The sequence below is a fragment of the Notamacropus eugenii genome, chromosome 1, assembly GCF_028372415.1.
Source record: "Notamacropus eugenii isolate mMacEug1 chromosome 1, mMacEug1.pri_v2, whole genome shotgun sequence".
NCBI lineage: Eukaryota > Metazoa > Chordata > Mammalia > Diprotodontia > Macropodidae > Notamacropus > Notamacropus eugenii.
In genome coordinates this window covers 703,345,698-703,368,201 of record NC_092872.1, presented here as the reverse complement: position 1 = coordinate 703,368,201, position 22,504 = coordinate 703,345,698, and the positions used below count along the sequence as shown (strand labels likewise).

Below are 22,504 nucleotides of genomic sequence, written 5' to 3'. Positions count from 1 at the left end.
ATGCAGACAGTAGACAGCAGAGCTGGGATACAATCTGGGTGCTCCAATTCTAGAAGTCTGTTGCTCCCTGGCTATACCACAGGGTCTCTCTAGCTGCCTTTCCCCATGTGCCCCTTCCTCCTACTTCCCACTACTTGTTGGTTGATAAATGGATTGAACTATGTTTGCAACGTGGATGAAGCATTGGGGCTGTTCTAAGAGGTGCCCTGGAGGCTGGTCTCATTTACAGCCTATCGTGTCCTCCTCCACCCCATCCTCAAATACCCCAGAGACACTTGCCCATTCCCAGCTGTACCTCTATAGCTCCCTGCTCTCCTCCAAGGCCCCTCCTATGCTTCGTCTTCACTCCAGATTGTCACTTGTGGCTTGCCAGGACCAGGCAGCAGGTTTAAATTTGGTAAGGCCCCTTGCACGTGTGACCAGGAGGGCTGGTGGCAGCCCTGTGCCACACCGCTCATCTTCACAATCCTGTCTTTGAGCAGCTCACCCAGCTGGGAAATGATCTTTGGCTAAAATTAGTTCCTGAGCATGTGATATTCCTGGAAGAATCATTGTTAAAATGCAAACAGTACATGCAGGCTTTACGCTTCCATTCCTCTTACTCCTCTTCTGGGACTTCTAAGGCCCCAGAGCTAGCAAGTCCCAAATCCTCCCTGCTTGCCTCCTGTACCCATAGGCCAACCACCTCATTCCAGGTCTGAAGAACTGGTGGTAGGATAAAACAGTTTGTGGCTACTATAAGCAATCTGGCCTCCATCCTGGCTCCCAAGGCTCCCAACCAATGCAGAAATGAAAAGATGAAGATTCCTTCACAGAAGGGTCACTGAGACCCCATTTAGAGACCCCCTTCACTTAGGACCCTCAACATTTATACAAAATGGGCTGGGCTCCTAACAAACACAAGAGATTCAATATTTAGTTGTCAGGATTGTTCATTGAGTCACAGGTGCTTCTGTTTTCCCACCACTGTCCTGGCTGCTGGACATAGGCCCATCCAGCCCAAGCCTGTCCAGGGCTGCTCTGGCCCAAGGTCCAGACTGTGGTGAAGCCACCACCACCAATCAAAGCCCTCAACATCAGGTCTGGGGCTGGGAATGGTGGCCTTGTAAAAGCTTCTAAAGGGAAACAGAAAAGACAACGATGGTAGAAAGACCAAGGAAGGAACAAATTAAGCATAAGATAATGATACCTCATCTAAAGCATCATTTCAGGAGCAGATAGAGAATTGGAAAGGTCTCTGAGCAGAAGCTGCTCCATGGGGGAGGGTCTAAGTGTCTGTGAAAGTTGTAGGAGTGAGTCCAGGAGCAAGGCAAGGCTGGGATTGCAAGAAAGAGGAGAGATTGGGAGAAAGAAGGAGAGAAGAAAAGAAGGAAAAAAAGAAAAGAGAGAGAAAGAAGGAAGGAAGGAAGGAAAGGGCAGAGAGGGAGAGGAAATGAAAAGAGAAAGGAAGAGAGGGAAGGAGGCGGAAAGAAAAGAAGGAAAAGATAATCATTAAAATAAATAGGTACCCCAATGGAAACAAGTTCAGAAAGAAGACACAAAGAAACAGGAGTCATCTGGTTACTATCTTGCTAAATTTAATGCATTCTTTTCAAAAACAAAAAGTATATAAAAGAAATAAACGGTTTCTTTTGGTTCTTCTCTATGTATTTAAAGGTCTTTGTTAAAGGATTGTCAAATTCACCATAAAAGAGTGAAGACAAAGCCTTGGTGGGGGGAGAGCAGGATGGCACAATGGTTTGAAAACATTGTCTCTGACAGTGCAGGCCCACTGGGCCCACCCCAATGTGGATTGTCCAGTGCTCCCCTAAGTTCTCCACCCACTGAGAGAGAGTTCAGATCGGCAGTCTCTTGGGGAGTCTATGGGTGCTTAGCTGTGTCTGGGGGCTGTGTTTTTGAAAGCCCAAGGTGTTTGTTCCCAAAACAAAGGGGAGTGAGGCTAAGGGGTTAGAGCTGAGGGAAGGAGGGAAAGGGACCTGGAGGAGGACCTTTGTCTTTTATAAACAAGAAGAGAGACTGTTGGGAAAAGGAAACACAGCATACAGAGATAGTAGACATAGAATTACCCCTCCTGCTACTGACACACCCATGTGACCTATCCAGAATAAGTCAGGTCAACAAACCTTTATTAAGCACCATTAAATTGCTTAATGTCTCAGGGTCTCTACATAGTTCCAGAACAGTGCCTTAGTTGCTAAAACTGTGGGGTGCTGATCTTTATTAGACAGAGGAAAAGTCATAGAGAGATCTGGGCAGAAGGGGCCTCAGAAACCCTGTGGTTCAACCCTCTCATTTCTGATGAGAACACTGAAACCCAAGGAGGTGACATGACTTGTCCAGGATCACACACAGTTGTTGTCAGAGGTGGGATTTGAACCCGGATCCTGTGACTCCAACATCATTGTTCCTCCTGCTGTATGGTGCTGCCTCCCTCCCCAAGCAGCTGTCCTTTTACATCAGTGAGATCAAAGAAGGGAGGCCTGGGCATCTCCCACCCAGAGGGCTGGGACCTTGAGGGGACAGAAGTGTACATGTGTATGTTCATGCACATACAAACATTCATTATGTGAAGAAGAGGAGGGGCACCAACGCAACTATAATGATCCAGGGAGATGAACACCAGACACTTTTCTGGGCTGCTCACTCCCAACCGAGGATTTAAAAATGTCAGCATAAGGTACTGACAGAAGGAATCTGACAGACCCACAATTCTGGTTGGTTTTTCACAAGGAACAAGTCTTTTGCAATGTACAAGGAAACGAAAGGCAATGTACAAGGAAATGATGAAAATGTGTAGCTTTATACATACTATAACACACATACACATACATGCACATGCATACACACAAACATGAACACATAAATATATACACATTCATACACATATACAAGTACTGCACACATATATAAACACAAAAAGACATGTACACACAATACACACAAATATCCATGCGTGCACACATAATACCTACAAACACATATATACAATACACACAAAATGGTTCCTACATGCACACTCACACATACACAGTGCACACATATACATACATGCACATAATACACACTTGTACATGTATATGCAAACATACATGTGCACACATTCGCATACAAAACACACATGAACAAATATACATGCACACAGCACACACAAACACAATAAATACTGCACATGTACAGACACATACATGCCCAAAGACATTCATGTGCACATATATACACAAGCACATTTGCACACCAAAGCAAATTCACTAACACACATATATGCACACATACACATTCACTAACACATACATATGTATATACATACACATACACACATGCACACACATGCATGCACATAGATTGCACACATGTATACACTCAAAAGCACATGCACTAACATGCACATGAACACACACACGAACATGTGGCCTGGACACACCCTATGGGGGTAGGAGGGGGAAAGAGGGCCTAAGAACAGACCACAGGAGGTGGGAGTAGCAGGACCCAGTGCTACAGGTGATGATGAGGGCATACTGCCCAGACAATACTTTGGTCATTTCTCAAATGGCCCTCTGCTCCACTGGCCTCCTGCCCCAATGCCTATCCCAGATCCAGGCAGACTCACCATTTTCCCTGTGCTGGAAGGAAGGTGAGAAGTCTTTGGCAGTGATCCTGGCCATCCGGGCTTCTTCTTGGGCTTTCTGAGCTGCAGTGAGGGCTGCCTCCGCCTTGGCCCGGGAATGGGAGGTCCTACATGAGAGAGAGACATGAGAGATGGGTGAAGCCCATTCCAGAACTGAAGGAGAGGAAAGGACCTCATGGGTCACCTGGTCCAGTCTATGGCTGAGCAGGGAGTCCCTGCAGGATCACCACAGAAGCAGTGGGCGTTCGACCACCTTTCATGAGGGATCCTCCTGCCTGAGGAGGTGACCCCTTCCACTCTGGGGCAGTTTTCAGACTTGTGAAATTTTTCACAACGTGGAACATCCACCCACTGCCCAACGGGAACAAAGACAACAGAATCACAGAGTTAGAGCAGAGTACAGCCCGTTGTTTTGTAGACTGGGAAACTGAGGCTTAGAAAGTTTAAGTGATTAGCTCAGGGTCACACAGCTGGTAAGTGTCAGGAGCAGAATCTGAACCCAGGTCTCTATCCACTACCCTGCACTACATCCCCCTCAATAAAGATCATAGCTAACTAACATTGATCTCATGCATTAACATTAGCAAAGTGCTTTACCAAAAAAAGATCATAGATGGAGAACTGGAAAGGACTGAAAGGTCTCTGGTCCAACCCGCTCATCCCACAGAAGGGAAACTGAGGCACAGGGGCTTGCCAGAGGTCTCACAGGCAGGAAATGTCCAGTGTCACTCCTCTGCTCCTCAGCATGTCCATGAATGGGCAGGATGTGACCAGACACAAGAAGCAACCACTGCTGGTGGCCCAGACACCTGTCATGGGCATGACATGTTCCAAGAAGAGAGGATGAACTCTCTCTTGTAAGGAGGCCAGAAGTGAGAACAAAGTCTGCAGGTCAGGACAGACTCTCTGCCAGGACAGTGCTGTCTCCCTCCCTAGGGCTATTCCCAAGAAGAGAGTGCCCAGAACCCAGGGCCCTTTGAATCACAGATTCCAAGATAGAAGGGACCAGAACTCAGCTTCTCAGTCAGTCAGTGAACAAGCATTCATTAAGCATCTGCTCTGTACTGGGCTAAGTGCCAGGAATGCAAAGAAAGGGGTAAATGTGGTTTCTGCCCCTAAGTGCCTTGCATTCTTAATGGGGGGAGACTACATGCTGATGATAAACAGACACATACTATCTATTGATCTATCTATCCATCCATCCATCCATGTATCATCTATTAATCTATTGTTCATCTATTTATCATCCATCAATCTATCAGGGGCAGCTAGGTGGTGCAGTGTATAGAGCACCAGTGCAGGAGTCAGGAGGACCTGAGTTCAAATCTCACCTCAGACACTTCACATTCACTAGCTGTGTAACCTTGGGCAAGTCACTTAACCCCAACTGCCTCATCCTGGGTCATCTCCACTCATCCTAATGAATATCTGGTCACTGGATTCAGATGGCTCTAGGGGAGAAGTCAGGTTAGTGACCTGCACAGCCCTCCCTCACTCAAAACAAAGTCAAGTGCAAGTCATGTCATTATTTCTCTGATGGCTTGGTCTTCTTCAGCAACGAAAGATGAACACACCCACCAATTTATCATCATCTATCAATCTATTCTTCATTCATTTATGTATCTATCATCTATCTTTTCATCCATCCAGCCATCCCTCTATCCATACACATGTGTATGTAATATATTTCATGGTGTGTATTTGTTTCTGTATATGTGTGTATACACACAATGGCATATATTACACAGTCATACGTACACATCATGGTATATATTATATATATATACACACTATGGTATGATATATGGTATCTTGATACATATACAATATAGATAACATATATGCATAGTATATATAGCATATATGTGGTGCATGCCATATATAGATGTGTATAATCTACATACAATATATATCATATGTACCATAGCATATCATATATACCATATGATATATTATACATATAGCATATATTGCATATATACCACATATATGTGAGATATAGTATTATATATACCATATAATTTCTATATAATATATGTACCATTTAGTATGTGTGGTATATATTATATATCATTTCAAGATATCACTTTTATAATATGTAATATATAATTACCAAATATAATGTTTATTATATGTATTATACATCATATATATATGTGTGTCTGTGTATACCCACATCCACATATATGTATATACACACACCCATACACCTACACCCTACACCCACACACATGCTCACACACACACTGTGTAAATGGAAGTTAATTTCATAGGAAGGCAGTAGTGGGGCAGAGGGGAGAGGTAGGGCCCTCCCCGCCCCCACACATCCTGCAGGGTCTCCTACAGAAGGAAGTATTTGAGCTGAGTCTTGAAGGAAGCCAGCACGAAGAGAGGAGGGAAAACATTCCCTAAATCCAATTTTTGTTGAGCACAGCCTCAGGATGTAAGGGATGTAGAATCAACATCTGACCTGATGGGTGGGGTGGGTCTCTTTGGGGACCCTAATAGTGAGAGAGATGCAAGAAATGATGCCATCACCACCACCACCATCACTACCAACATGCCAAGGTTGTTGTGTGGATAAAAGAAGCTGATACCCTTCCCAGTATTATCTTACACTATACGAACTGTGTGTGAAACCTTTGCAGCAGCCTGCCTGGTCTAGTTACTATCCCCCAAATACACAAGAAATGCTCCTACTTCTGTAGCATTGCTGATGTAAGTCCTCTGCATCCCCCATCCCCATCCCCCAGGGGGTACCCCTCTACTTCCTCCTCTTTTCAAGGCCTGTGCCAGCATTTAGAAAATGCCTTAAGGTTTGCAAAGGGCTTTACAAATACAAAATCATTTTAATCCAGCAACAACCCTGGGAGGCAGGTGGATCACCATTTTCAGATAAGGAAACTGAATTTGACAGAAGTTAAGTGACTTGCCCAGGATCACACAGCTAGTAAAGCCTAAGGCCATATTTGAACTCAGGTCTTTACTGCTCTGGGTCTAGTGCTCTATCCACTGCACTACCACTGTACTTATTTGAGCTGCCTCAAATAAGTACCACCCTCTCCATGAAGGAGAGGTCTAACCATTCTTGCCTACTTTCTAACTCTCTTTCCTCTAATTTAGAATGTCAGAGTAGAGAGGGTCCCTGGAACACAGAACGCTAGAGGTTGGAGGGCCCCTAGAACACAGAATATCAGAGCTGGGGGAGAGCTTAGAACACAGAATATCAGAGCTGAGAGGGCCTTTAGAACAGAGAATGTCAGAGCTGGGAGAGAGCTTACAACACAGAATGTCAGAGCTGGGAGGGTCCAAACAACAGAGACAATTAGAGCTGAAAAGGAATTCAAAAACCATCTAGTTCAAATTCCAGAGGCTATCCAATGCACTGGTATTACAGCCAGACCTAGAATCGAAGTGCCTCACATGGAAGCATGGAACTCACTTTTTTCCCCTCATTTTCCCTCAGACAGCCCTACAAAGTGCACCTTGCCCCTGCCCCTCAAAAACACAAAGGGCAAATGAATTCCAGTGCAGGGGTTATGGTGCATGCTCAGCCCCCTGCTCATGTACCAGTCCTGGCACACCCTGCCTTACATGTGTCTCTTCTGCAGCTCCCTGGAAGAATTCTGCCTCTTTGCTACTGAGTTAACAAATCCAGACTTTTCCCCACATAGGCTCCCATTTCTTATTGGGAAACCTGCTGGAGATAACAAAAATGTCCTTCCATGTTGTCCTGCTTTCTCAGAGTTTCCTGTAATTTTGCCTGAATGAGGAGAGAACTGACCAAGCAAAAGGATGCTGGGCAGGGTTGGTTCCCAGGAGGGCCCTGACAAGGCCAGATAAAGCTATTCACTGCATTCCCTGGTGGCTGTAGGCATGGCTCCCAAGGTCCGGGGCAGGATCTCCCTCTCTGCTTCTGTCCCAACAAGCCTGGAGCTGGCACCACCACATTTGGAGAAGCCCCTACTTGGAAAGCATGGCAGCCCCAGCTTCCAGGCCCCCTGACCCTTGGTTACTCACTGTTAGGGGTGCTATAGCTATTTCTGAGGCCTTACTAGGACAAAACCTCTACCCACCACCTGGATCAAGCCTAACCATTAATCTAACATTTATTAAGCCCTTACTCTGTGCCCTAAGTGTTGGCGATACAAAGAAAGGCAAAAACAGCCCCTACCCTCAAGAAACTCATAGGGGACACAACATGGAAACAACTCTGAACAAACAAGATACAGACAGGCTAAGCTGGAGATAATTAGGTACAGGTAGGTTATACACATAATAAATTAAAGGCTATTTGAAAGGGGTGAAACTCTAGTAATTGAGGGGGATGCATTTAGGGAGAGGGGAAGACCAGGAAATGCTTCTTACAGAAGGTGGAATTTGAGTTAAGTCTTGAAGGAAACCATAGAAATTAAGATGAGGTACAGATGGGCAGCCCAGTTATGGGGGTAGCCAATGCAAAGACTGGGAGGTGGGAGATGTGAGAGAAGAGGAGCATGGAGTTTGAAGAATTAGAAATAGGTCAGTGTGGCTGAATTGCAGAGACCATGAAGGGGTCAAGTAAAAGAAGACTGGAAGGGCAGGAAGCAGGCAAGGGCCAGGTAGCAAAGAGCTTAAATGCCAAACAGAAGACTCTCTTTGGATCAGAGATCCACTGGGGGGGCAAGAGCAGAACTTCACTTAGGAAGGAGTCCAGGCAGCTCCCTGCTCTCTTGACCCCAAATGGTCCTAATCATATTACCTTAAACCATCTTGGGTGCAGAGCTGCATTATCAAGGTGAAATGAAAGGCAGCCATTTTCCCTTGCTCCTGTTCTTGTTCCTTCCTTCTCACCCCCTTTCTGCCTCTCCTGCCCAGCACTACGACTTTCTCGCCACCCTGCTCTCTTATTTTCCAAGTTTCAAAGGAATGTGACTTGATAAGGGAGGTAGAACAGTGGTGTCAGAGGTCATAGATTTTACACTTGACATTGTCTCCGAGTAGCCATGAGACCTTGGACAAATCACTCCTTTTGTCCTCTATGGACCTGAGTTTCCTCATCTGTGAAACTAAAGACTTAGTTGCTATAGAGGAAGGTACCATTAATTCCATCTTCTGCCCCATCTTCCTTGTGTTGAGGAAAAATAATTAAGCACACCAAAAATTCAATATACAAACTTCGTTCAACAACACATATACACCACTCTGTCCTAGTAGTTCCCCACCTCTCTGCTATGATGGAACAGGTGTGTTTCATTTCCTCAGACCTTTGCTGAGTTTTCCATTCCCCAAAGTTCTGCTGTCTTTTCCCTAGTCTTTCATATACATGGTTGATGTTCTCTAGGTCCAGTCTTGGACCTAGTTTTGCCTCATTTCATGGACAGCCTCCAACATTTCTCAGAATTCCTCATATTTGTCATTTCTTGCTGCCCAATTGTATTCCATTGCATCATTTAAGCCATTCTCCAATTGCTGAGCACCCATTTTGGGTTTTTTTTTCTTACCACAAAGAATGTGGCTGTGAATTTTTTGTCATGAAATGAACCTGTCTTTGACTTCCCTTGGGTACATATCCGGTAATAGGATTATTAATAATAACTAGCACTTACATAGCACTTAAAGGTTTGCAGAATGCTTTACTAATATTATCTTATTTAATCCTCACAATAACCCTGGGAAGTAGGTGCTGTTATTATCCCTGTTTTACAGATGAGGAAACTGAGGCAAAGAAAGGTGAAGTGACTTGCCCAGGGTCACACAGCTAGTAAGTATCTGAAGCTGGATTTGAACACAGGTCTTCCAGACTTGAGTTCTAGATCTTTATCCATTCTGCCACCTTGCTGCCTCAAAAGTATGTAATGTTTAGTCATTCTTAAAAAAAAAAAAAAAAGACCTCTTCCATCATAACAGCAAATGAAATCAATAAAGTTTAAAGCTGGGGCAGCTAGGTGGTGCAGCGGATAGAGTACTGGCTCTGGAGTCAGGAGGAGTTGAGTTCAAGTCACTTAACCCCAATTACCTCAAAAAAGAGAGAGAAAAAAAATGGAAGCGTTCTGTGGTTCAACCAATCAATGCACCTGCCTTCTCACAGGCTCTCCAGTACTGACCATTTCCATCTTTCTTACCTTTGCTTATCTGTGTGGAAAGGGTAGGGGAGTGTGAAACATCAGAGTTGTTTCAATTTGCCTTTCTCTTTCTAATAGTGATTTCGAGCATGACTTCATATGATCCTTTATAGTTCAGAAATATTTTCTTCTCTTTTTTTTTTTTTTTTTTTTTGTGGTGAGGCAATTGGGATTAAATGACTTGCCCAGGGTCACATAGCCAGATAGATCAGAAATCTTAAAAAAACCCCAAACCTCTTTATTTCCTTTGTTTAGAGAATAGGTCTGGATATTTATATTTGTATCAGTTTCTTGTATATATTAGATATCAAGTTTCATTGATATTTTATTCCATTTCCCCCTTTATTTTCTAATTCTGCCTTCACCGATTTTATTAATGCAAAAACTTTTTAGTTTTATTTCAAGTCAAGTCAATAGCTTTATTTAGCACCTACTATGTGCCAGGCACTGTGCTAGGTGCTACAGATACAAAGAAAGGTAAAAGACAGTCCCTGACCTCAAGGAGCTCACAATCTGATGTAGAAAAGGTACTAATAACTATGTACAAATAAGATATAAACAGAATAAATTAAATTCAATCTCAGAGAGGGGGCAGGAAAATTAAGAAGAAATAAGAAAGGCTTCTTGCAAAGGGTGATATGTTTGCTGCGACTTGAAGGAAGCCAGCAAAGTCAGGATGAGGAGATAAGCAGGGAGAGAGCCGCTTGTATGAGGGACAGCCAATGCAAATGCTGGGAGTTGGGAGATGAGTGTCTTGTCTGTGGAATAGCAAGGAGGCTAGTGTTACTGACTATATGGAGGGGAGTAAGGTAGAGGGGAGTAAGGAGGAAAAAAGGCCAAAAATGTAGGAAGGGGTCAAGCTATGAAAGGTTTCAAATGCCAAACATAAGAGTTTATATTTGATCCTGGAAACAATAGGGAACCTCTAGAGTTTACTGAATAGTAGGGTAATATGGTCAGCCTTCCACTTTAGGAATATCAGCTTGACAACTGAATGGGAAATAGTCTGGAGTGCTGAAATGTAGCCAAAAGAGTCTTTTTTAATCATTTCCTCTCTGTCTCTGTCTGTCTCTCTGTCTGTCTGTCTCTCTCTCTCCTGTTTGATTGCTTTTTCTTCTACACACAGTTGTGAATGGTATTTGATTTCATCCTCTTCTAATACACACACATATATAGCTTTACTGTCATTTTTTATATTTAGATCAAGTATGTATTGTGGTATGCGGTATAAGATGTTGGTTTAATTCTAATTTTGGCCAAACTGCTTTCCAGTTTTCCCAGCAGTTCTTATAAAGAAAAACGGGGTGGGGTGGAGGTAGGGAGTTCTTCGGAGAATTGATGTTCTTGGGTTTGTTAAACCCTGTACTTCTCTTTTTCTTCATTTTTGTTTCTTGTTTATCTTACCTGTTCCACTGCTCTACTTTTCTGCATTTAAATAGCATGATACATTTTCATGACAATGGCTTTCTAATAGAGTTTGAAGGGTGGTAATGATATGTCCTGATTCATTCACACTTCCATTGTTTTTCCGAAGTTTATAGACCATTCTCTCCAGTTTTTAAATTATTCTGTCTAGTTCAAATATGTGTGTGTGTGTGTGTGTGTGTGTGTATAATACTAAGATAATTAATTTGATTGGCACTAAATCTATAAATTAAGTAGTAGGAACAAGATTGGGATTAAACCTGTGAATTTCCTGGTATCAGGAATTCTCTGGTGAGGAAATTCCTTCCACTAATGCAGGTCAGCACAATTTCAGGGAGTTTTCTAGAGCACAGAGATGTTAAATGTCATCAAGCCAGTAGGTGATGAAGGCAGCACTCGAACCCAAGTCTGCTTGACTCTGAGTCCAGCCCGTTATCTGCTGTGCTTCAATGACTCATTTTGCCATGACTGCATCATGAATAGTGACCATCTTCACTGATTATTTAAGCATCGCTTTATTTCTTCAAGAATGCTCTGTATTTGTTTATCCAGGGTGTCCCCAAATCTTTAAGTTATTAAAATATAAAATGTTGGGGACCCTTGTATGTCTTAAGAGCTAACTCTATGCATTTGGAATGGAATTTCTCTTATTATAATTTCTTCCTGCTTTTTGTTAGTACTGTATAGAAATGCTGATGATTTCTGTGAATTTATTCTGAATCCTGCAACTGCGATGTAGCTGTCAGTCATCTTTATCAGGTTTGTTCTCCCAGTCTCTGATGCTAAGTCACAATTATGTCACTTGCAAATACAGATAGTTTTAACTCCTCTTTGCTAATATTTATGTTTCTGATTTCGTTTGCCTGCTGTATTGCCATTGCTAATATTTCTAGAGCTGTGTGAAATCAGAGGTTAATGGGTTAGAAATAAATTAAAGTATTCTTGTTTTTCTTATTTTTTGCTAGGAATGTTCCTAGTTTTCTTTTCCATTGCAAACCTTGCTAGCTTGTGGTTTTAAATATATTCTTTTAACTATATTAAAAGGTCCTTCTATCTTTATGCTTTTTAGAGTTTTTTGAAGTCCATGAGCGCTGCATGTTGTCAAAGGATTTCTTCTACATCTATCAAAATAATCAGATGGGGTTTGTTCTGTCTTCTTTCTATAATTCATTATGCTAACTGCTCTCCTAATGTTGAACTATCCTTGCATCCTTGGTATGAATTTTCTTCTGGATATATTTCTGTAGTTTCCTTGCAAGAATTTCATTTAAAATTTATGCTTTGGTAATCATTTGCAAGAATGGTTTAGAGTTCTTTTATCTGCTTTGTTTCTCCTTTCTGTTATCAAGATATTTGCCTTATAAAGAAGATTTCTTAGGGTATTTTCCATGTCTTTATCTGAGAATAATTTTGTACCATAAGTATTAATTATTCTTTAAATGTTTGATAGGGTGCACTTGTAAATCCATCTGGCCCAAGCCCCACATACATTTTAACTGCCTTGCCAGCTTTAAATAAGAGGAAAAATACACTAATGATGGTATCCTAAGAAATGCAATTCCACAAACACGTATTAAAGGTTTACTATGGATGTCAGATTCTAACCTAGTTCCCTGGGATAAAAAGAAAGGTTTTGTTCTCTTGGAGCTTATTATCTAATATGACATGAAACTCAAACAACTAAAGGATAAGGTACAATGTAATTAAGTAGCCCAATGATGCAGTGGATAAAACACAAGACCTCTAGTCAGGAAGGTTTGATATCAAATCCAGTCGCAAGCATTTATTAACTGGGTGACCCTGGTCAAGTTAAATTCTGTCAGCACTTAGATAAATACTGCTAGTTTTATAGGAGCAAAGGAAAGATCCCTACAAAATGCTTTAAGGAAGTCCAAGAAAAGAGAGAATCCATGAATTTTGGGGTTGGAAGCATCAACTGGTTCAGCAGCACCAACTCACCCCTGAGCAAGAATTCTCTCTACAATGTACTTGACAAGCAACTATCTAGTCTTTGCTCAAAACTCTCAAAAGAACAAGAAAAAGTTACCACCTCAGGTAGGCTATTCCACTTTGGGGTAGCTTGAATTCTTAGGTTTCCTTAAGTCTAACGGGCATTTGTGCTATTTAGACCCTATTCTGTTCTCTGAGAAGACAACACATTTAGTCCTTCTTCCATGGAGCAGGCCTTCAATTGACAGAAGATAGTTCTCATCCCCATCCTTCCACCCCAATCTTTTCTTCTCAAAACTAAACACCTCCTGTCCCTTCAATAGCTCCTCATTTGGCATAGTCTTGAACCCTTCACCATCCTGGTTTTCCTTCTCTGGATCCTTGAGACTTGTGCTTCTGAAAACATGATACCCAGAACTAACCACAATAATCCAGGTGTGGTGTGATCAACACAAGGTGCAACAGTATCAGTATCTGCTTCATCCTGTATACTGTGCCTCACTTAATACAGCTCATGATTGCATTAGTTTGCTAAATCCAATGCTTTCTAAATCTGTTCTCCTCCTGAGGTTTGGATACATTTGATCACCCACTCCTCCCTGGATTTTTGAGAAAATTTCTTCCCCTGGTTCTCTTCTTGTGTGTCTAATTGTACCTCAGTGTCCTTTACTGCATCAGTATCTATGGCCTCCCCTCCAACGCATGGGTGTATTTCAATGCTCTGTTCTTGACCTTTATGACTTTTTCTATGTTCCTTCTCTTGATGAGTTCATCATCTCCCATGGTGGGAGGAGGTTTAATTATCATCCCTATACAGTTGATTCTCAAATTTACATATCCAGTTCTCATCTTCCTCCTGAGCTACCATGCCACATCTCCAACTGCTTGCTGGATCTCTGCATCTGGACATACTCTAGACCTCAAACACATCAGAAACAGAATTTCCCTGATGTCTCTCCTCTTCGCTATATCTGTCAAGGGCACCACAACCTCTCTACTTTACAACCCTCAAGTCATCCTTGATTCTTCCCTATCTCCAGTCTCACATAGCCAATCACTTGCCAAATCTTGTTGATCGTACCTCCAATATCTTCCTTAACCTGTCTCATCTCTACTCACACAGACATGATCCTGGTTTGTAGGTCCTTCTTATTTCTGATCTACCCTTTAGCGATAGCCTCCTAATTGCTCTCCCTGACTTCAGTCCATCTCTCTCCTCTCTTCTCCACCATCCATAAAGCTGTCAAATCAATATTCCTAAAAAGGTCTACTCTATGTTACTCTCCAGGCTTAGTGACTCCCCATTGTCTTTAGGGTGAAGTATCAACTTTTCTGTTAGGCATTTAAAGTCTTTTACAGCATGGCTCCAACTCATTTGTCTAAGATTACTCCATGTTATTGCTCCTTACAACTTGAAACCCACCAGAATCACCAGAAAATTTTCAGCTGGGGGCTGGGGATGGAGTGGGGACCAGGGAAGAACTCATGAAGGAAGTGGCATCTGATCCAGGCCTTGAAGAATAAAAAGCATTTTAATAACTGGAGATAATTAAGAAGTATACTCCAAGCTCTCATGAATGTACAGAGGTAGGAGAAGGCATGACAGTTTAGTTTGACTGAAATGATGAACACATGAAGAAAAATGGCAAGAAATATGGCATCATACAGAAGGATTTTTAAAAAGTGTATTAGGGCTCTTGTTAGTATCTACCTGCACAAATATGTCATTATATTTTGTCTTTCCTATAGAGATGACTTGCCCAAAGAGAACCCCCAGATTCAGGTTCAGTTTATGAACACAACCTAACAGATGACTGCAGGCAATGGTCCAAATGGCCCTTCTAAGCTGGTTGAAACCCAGATGCCCAAATAAGCAAAGTAAATGGCTGTGGTAGCTCTTGGCCAGACAGGCCAGCTGGTTAGAGCATGGTGTTCCAGAAGACAGAACCCCAAGCTCATTCTCATGTGAATCTGGTTGGATGGGCTTTCTATGTTCACAAAGGGGATGGTCAAAGTATGTATGTGAATGGTTGGTTCATCATACATATTACTTCTGGGCAAGTTATTCTCTTCTCTGAGTTTGAGTCACCTCATTTGTAAAATGGAGAGAGTTTGTGTACTGGATGATTCCTAAGGTTCCTTCTGGTTCTAATGATTTATGATTCTACTACTCTAAAGTCTTGTTATTCCAGCTAGTAAATTCATTTGGGAACTTATAAAGTAGATGGTATAGCAGAGAGAACACTGGATTTTGAATCTGAGAAACCTGAGTTCAAATTCCAACTCTACTTCAGTCAGTTCATGTCTCTGGCACTCAATTTTCTACTATATAAAATGAAAATGTTGTATTAGTCATCTCCAAGGTCCCATCTGAATCTAAAGCCTGTGAGAGCCAAATGACAATCAGACTGCGGGATTACCTCTGTCCATGGTGCTAGTATTTCGTATCACTGTCTTTGCTTAACTGACCAGCATCATTATCTATTCATGCTAGTATAACAAATACAGTTAACACAGAAAGAAGGAGAAAAAAGTATAAAAAGAAGAAGCAACAAAACAACAACTCTTCCCACATTAGCGACAGGCTAAGTTATTTATTGACTGGTCTGTCAGTCCTCAGATGACAAGTACAGTCCTGTTCTGTCTGCATCTGAAAATGAGGAGTATCCCTATTCCAAAACATCTCCTTTCCATAAGAGTTTGTCATATACTATGATTAGATCACTGAGGTCATACAAGCATATACAGGAATAGGGAACTCTATTCCATAGATGGCTATTTAATGGAATTTCATTACAAAGCACTTTCTCCCCCTTGGCTATACACCTATCAATACCTATGAGTTAATCAGCATTACTCTTAGTAGGCAGTAAAAAATAGCTTAATTTACCTAATAAGCAACCAGGAGGAAATACTATTTTTTACATATCAGAAAAGCAGTGTCATAACTGCAGGGTAGAGGGTGGGTAGGTCTGAATTACAGCCTGTACTAGGAATATAGATCATTGCATTGACCTCTTTGATTGAATGATACCCAGGGAGCATTTCTGGGAACCTAGGATGGGTTACTGGTAGATGTCAATCTTAAGGTATCATCATAATCTCACACTTAGGATCATAGAACCTTAGAATTCACTTTCAACTAGGAAGTCAGAGTGCAAGCAATCAATTCATTCTCACAAACATTTATTGGGCATCTACTATGTCCAAGGTACTGTGTTGGAAGCTAGGTATGCTGGGATTGATGATATAATCCCTGTCCTCAAGGAGTTCAGTTATACTAGGGAGTGTACACAGATAAATATGAGATAAAGTAGCATATGAGAGGTCAGCAACAATGTGGCAAGGAGGCATCTGAACTAGAGGTTTACAAGAAATGCCTGGATGACCACTTAGGATTGTTGTAAAGAAAATTCTTAAAGGATCAATATGAAGCTGGAGGGAATTGTAGAGACCTGCCTATTCAACCCTCTCATCTCATAGATGAGGAAGTTGAGGTTCAGAAAGGTCACATAGTAGGTATGATTGTATTAGATGGCCTCTGAGGTCCCTAGCAATGCAAAGATGCTGTGATTCAAAGAAGAAATCCAGTAGCTGCTTCCTCTCAGCTTTCAGAATTAAGCTTCTGTTAGAAAATAGCACTAAGAGGGAAATTGAGGCACATCTGTGACTTCAGATGAACAGTAAAAGTATGGTTCACCCTCACCCTGCCTTTCTGCAGTGCACACAGTGGGAGTTGCTGGCTCAGGACCTAGAATGTAAGAGATTCAGAGAGATCTTAAACCACCACAATCATTCATACCACCCTTCTAGGGACATCTGAGACTGAAGTCAGAGGCAATCTGATAGTGGAGTGGAAAGACCACTAGGCTTGGAGTCAGGAAGACCTGAGTTCGAATCCTTAATAGCCACATAACCTTGGGCAAGTTACTTAACATCTCTTAGTTTCATTTCCTTCATCTGTAAAATAAGGAGGTCAAGACTCAGTGACTCCTAAGGTCCCTTCCAGATCTAGGAGCTTATGAACCCTGCATTAGACAGTAGCTGATTATTCACTTCTGGCCTCTTTCAGCTCCAAAATTTTATGATTCTAGAATAAGGCTAATTCATACTAAAATATTTATAACATATTCTTCTGCCCCGGGCATTTGCATCTGCAAAAAAGGAGAGAAGGGACAAGGGTGATAGTTATCCCTAAGGGATGGCACTTAAATGGTAAATTTAAATGTACTAGGGCTTATTGTAGGGAATGGCATTTACTGGGGATGGGACAGAGAAATACCCAGACAGCATATGGCATAGGAAAAAGCACAGGACAGGCAGACAGAAGATCTGTCTTCTTTTCTGGGCTTTGCCAGTTATTACCTACATGACCTCAACTCTTCTACTTGTTAGCTGTGTGACTTTAGGCAAGTTAATGAAACTCTCTGGGTCTCAGTTTCCTTATGTGTAAAACAGAATGCTTTCTAAGATCCTTTTGAGATGTAATATTCTGTTACTGTGTGGTAACTTAGGCAGGTCAGTTTTCCTTTTCAATCAAATATGGAGGTTTGACTAAAGGATCCCTAGCTCTATTCTAGCTCTAAAAGCTGATGTGATCTTTTTATCTAGTTTTAAGGAGGTATAAAATGGGCCTCCATTTCAAAATCTGCTCTGTAACTAGTGCTCTATCCTGAGCTTGAGTCCATTTCAGCAGTGGATGAAGAGATTTCCAGCAACATAAGACTTCACTTCGACCCTATTCAGGGTACAGGTACAATCTCTGAGACAATTAGGATTTCTACCCCTCCCTCTGTCGTCTTTCTGCAGGGAACTTGATTCCCTAATAATTCTGTAAAGGTTATTATGGTAGAAGTGGGGTCTGAGTACTCATTAACCACTAACACAGCAATTCTAGATAGAAAAAATTTAAAAGGACTTGATCTTAATTTCCTGGTCCTAAAAAAAACAAACAAAAATCCAAAACTATTTCTATGGTGGCAGATAACTGGCAGGAAAGCTTACTACAAACGATGCTTTCAGTCACCCCATCCAAGAAAAGATGAATCCAGTAGGCTCCAAGCAAGCACAATGGAAGGAAGTCTTCATCCTTCCCTCTGATCTAAAAACAAGGTGAGCAGAAGCAGCTGAATTCAACTTGAACGCTGCCTGCCCCAGGAATAGATTGGAGGTCAAAGGATTCCTGAGAGCACAGCTGGAAGAAGGGGCATCTGACAGACAGGAGAGGGGGAAGAGGAGGGAGCTGCTTCCAATCCTAAGAAAAGTCCAGGACTGGGGCCACTCTGGTGTGGGTGCCCAGAGTGACATCTGGGGCACCCACTGAGGGCACTCTGTCTATTTCTTTCCTCTCTCCCCTTTTTTCTGCCCTTTCCTATCTCTCTCCCCTTCCATTTCTTACCCCTCCTACTTCCTCTGACTCCTCAACATCCTTCTCTTCCTCTTCACCTTTCTCTTTCTCCTCTCCTTTTCATTCTTTCCTTTTCTTTCTCCCTTTCTCCTTGCATTACTCTTCTCCCAGTATCTCCTTCTTCCTCTCTCCCTTTCTCCTTTTAAATTTTCTATCCCTAGGGGCAGCTAGGTGTTGTAGTAGAGCACCACCCCTACAGTCAGGAGGATCTGAGTTCAAATTCAGCCTCAGACACTGTGTGACCCTGGGCAAGTCACTTAACTCCGACTGCCTCCAAAAAAATTCTCCATTCCCTCTCTCCCTTCATTTCCTCTACCTACTTCCTCTTTTCCTCTACCCTTAGCCTTTCCTATCTTTCCTTTTTCTCTCCTCCTTGCTCTTTCTGCATCTCCTTATCTTCTTTCTACTATGTTTTTTATCTCATTTACATCAAACATATTAAACACCTACTGTGTGCCAAGTACTGTGCAAGGTGCTCTGCATATAGTAGGTGCTTTGTATATAATTAGTGCCTTCTACATGAGGCAGCATGATGTAATTGGACTGGGGGTTAGGAAGACCTGGGTTCTAATTCCCCCTCAGACACTTAATCACTATGCTACCCTGGACATAGTCATTTAACCTTTTTCAGCCTCAGTTTCCTCATCTACAATGTGGAAATAAAAATAATGATCTACCTCATGGAGATGTTCTAAGGATCATATGAGAAGTGCTTCCAAATCAATAAGAATCCAGATATTTTTAATTTCCTCTTTTTTATTGAGAACATAACAATCATCAACAAACACCAACATTTCAATATTTTTTAAAACGAATGAAAATAGGTTTGCAGAAGGAACGGTTAACTTCTGCTATGTGAGGTTTGTTCTAAAGGAGTGTGTGTATATATGCATAAATTATTTAATGAGGTGATAAGGCTGCTCTCTTTGTTTATGTCCCCTTTTGCACCTTTTTAACTTTTTTTCTGCACACTTCCAAGTGTTTCATGGATGCTCTTTTGGGCATCTCCATCACTACTCTCTAACCTCAAATGGAAGGCCTCCCTTACAACAAATAGCTGAGAATGCTGAGCTCATTCTGCATCCATTATTACGAAATGTCTACCTAGAAGGAATCTTCCTTTTCCCACCTCTGTCTCTGTCTTCCTTCCTCCTTACCAGTCTTGCCACTCTCTTTTTCCTCCTTTTTCAACTATGTTTCATGCAGCCAGTGGCCACTCTGAGCACGGCTGAGCCCTGTGCCAGCTATGGGGGGCTTGCCATGCTCAGAATTCCAGAGTTTGCTGAGCACTGACTTAGGGCCCTGTCTCCCTCCTGGACCAGGCCCACCGTTGCTAGGAGTTTCATCTCTGGCTTGAACCATTGTGAGCCTCTGGAGGCACATAGACTGAGGCCCCTATCTGGGGGCTCAAGGAACCTGATTCAGAGCTGGTTCAGGCAAATTTTCTGCTTAGCTGGTTCCATCATTATTAGCATGCAGCTAGAGAAATTGGCAGGCATGGCACCTAGGAAAAGGAAAATAGCCTAGAGCTAGACAAATCCATAGATCTCCTTACATCTCTACAGACCCTTTCAGACTGGGATGCAGGTGCTGATTGGGCTGCTGGGGAAGAGACTGATGCCTCGATGCTCACTTCTCTCACCCGATACTGATTTAAAAAAAAACAACAACCAGAAATGAGGGTAAAGAGAAGAACAGGAATTTTTCAGCAATGTCAGAAAATCACCCATGGATGGGGTCTCATGTGATTTCCTCTCAGAATGTTCTGAGGATGCCAAGAGTAGTATGGAGGGGTGGCCTTGAGTGACTTCGAGTCCACCTGCTTTCTTCCTGGTGCTTCGGATTTCTAGTAAGACGGCCAATAAACATTTATCAAGAACCTACTATGTGCTTGGTACTGTGTTAAGCACTGGGGATAGAAAAAAATGACAGAAAAATGGTCCTTGATCTTCTAGGAACTCACGGTCTAACGGGAGATTCTACGTAGGTAAATATACACAAGCTACAAACAATAAGTACAAACAAGTTATAGATAAATTTGAGATAATCAACAAGGGAAGGTACTGGAATTAAGGGGGACTGGGAAAGGCTCATTGCAGAAGTTAAGCTTTTAGCTGAGACTGACTTCCCCAGATTCTGAGTGCTCATGGGAAACAACAGACCATATTTCTCTTAAAGAAACAGATTAGCAACGAAGAGTGTTAAGCTATTAGAAAGCAAGGCTCTGACAAACCAGATTTTTCCTTGCTTTTCCCATGGCCTATAAGGGGATGACTACAAGTTGGCCACTCCTTGGGCCCCCACCCTATACCAGAATGTCAAGAGGACTCAAATGATGGGATCCTTGCTCCTGGTCTTTTTCACGTGCAACTAGAGTCTGAGGAGGAAAAGGAATCTGAGCATGGCCTGGACATGTGTGATGTTTCTAAGGGCCTAGTTTAGATCATCTTCCTCAATGTCCCCTAGTGCTAACCCACTACCTTGAACCAAAATCAAAACTTGCCTCCTGCTGAATATGCTCAGATAACTGCCCCAGGGCACTGTGGGACAGTTACTGATTACCTTTTTCTGCCTGACCTGTAATGCCCAAGATACACTAATGTTAGAATGTTGAAGAAGGGCAGGAACCAAGACAGTTTCTCATTGCACCAAATGGGCCATTTCAGGAACTCATCATTTCCAAGAGCAGTGAGTTTCCTACATTCAGATTACCAGACCAGACTCGTTTCTCATCACCATGGTCACTTCTCTTGGCAGGAAGATCAATTACTGTCTGATCAGCAGACAAGGTAGTCAATCATGCTGGATTCTACTTGAATCTAGAAGTTTAAATAAGCTCTCCTTTCCCAAAGACCTTTCAGTTACTTTCCTTGGGGACAGAGGGACCTCAGAGAATAAAAAAATTCAGAGTTGGAAAGTACATTCGAGATCATTCATCCAACCCTCAGCTCAGCCGGAATCTTTTCTCCTACATTTATAAGTAAGAGAAGAAAAAGGGCAATTCCATTTGAATCCGAAGGCCCGTGCAATTCTGGGCAAATCACTTAAATTTCCCTTGACCTCAGTTTCTTACACTGTAAAATGAGGAAGGACTAAAAGACCTTTAAAACCCCATCTAACTCTAAATCGTGATTCCCTAGCAAGTGGTCCTCCAGACATTGTTTGAAAACCTCTAGTGATGGTCCAGTCACGTAGATATGACTCATTACCTTCCAAAACAGCCCACTCCATTTCTGGACAGTTCTGGGGTGTTTTTAGTTTAGTTTGGGTTTTTTTAGATTGAACTAAAATCTGCCTATCGGTAACATGCATGGACATAACATATACATTTATAAAATCATTTATATTTATTTATAAAACCAACGCCTAAACTTATATAATCATTACACATGCCTGTATGTATGTATACATAAAATAAGTGATTTCAAGCTCTTGATGAGAAATTTTTCTCTCTACCTGAGACTTTTAGTCTTATCTGCCTCAGGGACTGACAGGTTAAGTGACTTGCCCAGAGTCACACAATCGTGCTGTTGCAGAGACCAGATCTGACCCCGGATCTTCTGTTTGGCTTTGAAGTTCTTTACAACCTGGCCCCTTCCTAGCTTTCCAGACTTCTGACAGTTTACTTCCCCTTTCACATACTCTACAATCCAGCGACACTGGTCTCTTGGCTTCTCTTCCCACACTACACTCCATCCCCAGATCCCATGTATTTTCATGGGCTCTTCCCATACCTGAAGTTGTCTTCCTCTTTGTCCCCACCTCCTGGATTCCTTGGCATCCTTCAGGTCTCAGCCACAATGCCACCTGCTTCCAGAAGCCTTTCTTGGGCCCCTTTATGTGTGTGCCTTCCCTCTGTTGATTACCTCCAATTTATTCTGGGGACCTACTTTGTACATAGTTGTTTGCATGTTTCCTCCCCCAGAAGGCTGTCTTGGGAGCACAGACTGTCTTTCACCTTTCTTTGTGTCTAAGGTACTTGGCACAATACCT

The 22,504-nt window shown here is 42.3% G+C and overlaps 1 protein-coding gene across 1 annotated transcript in view; it reads right to left on the bottom strand.

Moving 5' to 3' along the window:
* The window catches only part of LOC140521342 (junctophilin-3-like), a 124,685-nt gene that overhangs the window by 18,704 nt on the left and 83,477 nt on the right, over positions 1-22,504 (bottom strand). Inside the window, exon 2 of the mRNA XM_072636275.1 lies at positions 3,608-3,732. Within this exon, the coding sequence (XP_072492376.1) occupies positions 3,608-3,732 (125 nt within the window). The remainder of the gene's footprint in view (positions 1-3,607; positions 3,733-22,504) is intronic.